Genomic DNA, 2,408 nt, shown 5'->3' with positions numbered 1-2,408 from the left:
ATGAGCGATCGGCCAACCCACAGCTTCAGATACTAAAGTGAACATCCTGAAATTAATAAATAATCAAGTTCTTAATTAATGATCCAATTAGTAACCTCCTCCTTTTTTGGAAGTCGGTTAATAATATGATCATTTGTTTCCAGGTGAAGGCTCCAGCGTACTACATGGGGACGGCGGCGCCGAGCACGCTGCCTCGCGGCGGCTCGCTGCTGCGCGCCTTTTCGCCCGCCGCGCCGCCTGTACCCGCTGACCGTTCCAATACGCTTCCGGGCGCCGGTACGCTATCAACACCAATATTCTAATCTGTACTCGGTTTATTATTCGACAGTTATGTTATGATGTATTTTTTTATTAAGACTCAGCGAAACATCGTTTTTTTTTAATAGGCCATTTGAGACGAGTTACAACTGGCAGGGTCGTGAAATTAGGGGAGTGATAGCAAACAAATAAAAAGTTGATTGTATGTCAATAAGTCCATCAAATTAGGTACAGAGTGGTGTGTGTGTAGGTCCAACTCCCGCCAAGCCCTTGCGCACATACACAATGGGCAGCGGGTCCGAGCGCAGCTTCCCGTTGGCCCCACTCTGCCCGCGGGGAGGGGAACAGCTCTACACCATCCCGGGTAACTCGTGCCAGCCCTATTCGTAACTTATGTTCGCTTTCGTAACTTGCTTGCCGCTTGCTGTTTGTACGAAGTCGGGCGCTATACTGTGTACCTTTATTTTAATTATTATAACGCAAAGTTGAAACAAATAGATAAATATATTGTCAGTCTTAGCTAGTTATAAAACCAGTTTTTAACGTTTGCGAATAGTGTAGCTTACATTTCATTTACCGTCTTATAAGCTACATAAAGACAAAACATTGCGAAATGGAAAAAGTACTTCAGACACTTGTTGTCTGCTATTAGGACAAATATGTTCGTGATTCCGAGTAGAACTTCTATAAAATTTACCCAATGTAAAAAACTGATGGGTGTACATTTTTTATCCTATTTATTACAAAGCCTCCGTAGTCCGTCTGTCCGTATGAGTGCAGGCTATACGTGACGAAGCGTAATAGGTAAACTGGCCTATTACTGAGGTCTTACCACGCACTACATGTATTATCTCAACTTCTCGGATCTTAGAGGCTGTGCTTTGTGACACTTACTTAAATACCTTTATTCTTTATTTCATTGTAGTCATGTTCATAATACCGTAAGGTGTCACAAACATAACCGGTAGGTACCTGACACCATGTAAGGGCACACCATATTATGTCCTTAAGACTAAAATACTAAAATTACAAATACTACATATTATTATGCAATCGTTTTTTAGAAGATATGAATACTTATAGTAAGTTATCCTTAAAAGATATACATACACCATCGCGGACTTTTTTGTAGACCAATGAAAGAAAGACAATTCCACACATTGTGTCGTATTTTTGGCAGCGTTTTCGATTAAAATGATATAATAAAATAAAGCTCTTAGCTAGTTTGATTTTTTCCGAGTTCATTCGCAAATATCGTTATATTTCAAGCAATTTACAGAAAATTTTAATATTTTATACGCTTCAGCCTTCCTCAAGAATCAGGCTATTAATAGGTGATGAACCTCATGATAAGCCATTCGGTAGTTTTCATTCAAATTTTTAAGATCTTTATTACTTATTTGTCGTTACTAGTTGTAATAAAATACGCCTATAGTTGCCATATCGTGCTCGAATCCAGCTCCAACGTCGAATTCAGCTCACTGTTTTTAAGCAGTGATGTACCCACAGAACTTAGTTCTGTGGTTGCGATATTGGCGATCTATTTATATGAATTGTTAGTTTGGGTTCTGGAAGTTAACAGGTTATAAAAAACCTGGCCAAGAGCGTGCAATCTGGATATTCAGATACCGACTTAATTTCACGTCGACCTATTTTTCGGTGTTCTTTGGGCATACGTCATTGCTAACACTTACGAAATTTTTTCATGGAAGATATATACTCATACAAATAGTGTAATGTGCGGACTACAATGAAAACTAGTTCAGTTCGTATATTTATTAAATTTCCTAACTTTTTTCAGGGAGAAAAAAAAAAACATTTTCTTTATTCAATCTTTACTATTTGAAAGGTACAAAATTAGCTAACATCCCTTTTGCTTGTGTGAATATTGTGTTCTGATAGACGTAGACGTTCCATATTTTAAAATAATATGACGTAAAGTTTGCAGATTCATTTGGTTACTTAGTTAAGGGTCACTTGCACTATCCCACTAACCCGAGGTTAACTGATTAAGCCTGGAGTTACCATGGTTAGCAGTACAATTTGACGTTGAGTTAACGGTTTAACCGGTTAACCCCGGGTTAGTGGGATGGTACAAGTGGCTCTAAGAAGTTTTTTTTAATTAACCCCGTTATCAATGTGCAGTTCAT

General features: G+C 38.5%; 1 protein-coding gene across 13 annotated transcripts in view; it reads left to right on the top strand.

Annotated features, from left to right (window-relative positions):
• The window catches only part of LOC133517668 (coiled-coil domain-containing protein AGAP005037), a 173,349-nt gene that overhangs the window by 117,537 nt on the left and 53,404 nt on the right, over positions 1–2,408 (top strand). For all 13 annotated transcript variants that reach the window (XM_061851030.1, XM_061851047.1, XM_061851039.1 and 10 more), the window contains one exon: positions 144–276. In XM_061851030.1, the coding sequence (XP_061707014.1) occupies positions 144–276 (133 nt within the window). The remainder of the gene's footprint in view (positions 1–143; positions 277–2,408) is intronic.

This window comes from Cydia pomonella, chromosome 1, assembly GCF_033807575.1.
Source record: "Cydia pomonella isolate Wapato2018A chromosome 1, ilCydPomo1, whole genome shotgun sequence".
Lineage (NCBI taxonomy): Eukaryota > Metazoa > Arthropoda > Insecta > Lepidoptera > Tortricidae > Cydia > Cydia pomonella.
This window is presented reverse-complemented; position numbering and strand designations above follow the sequence as displayed.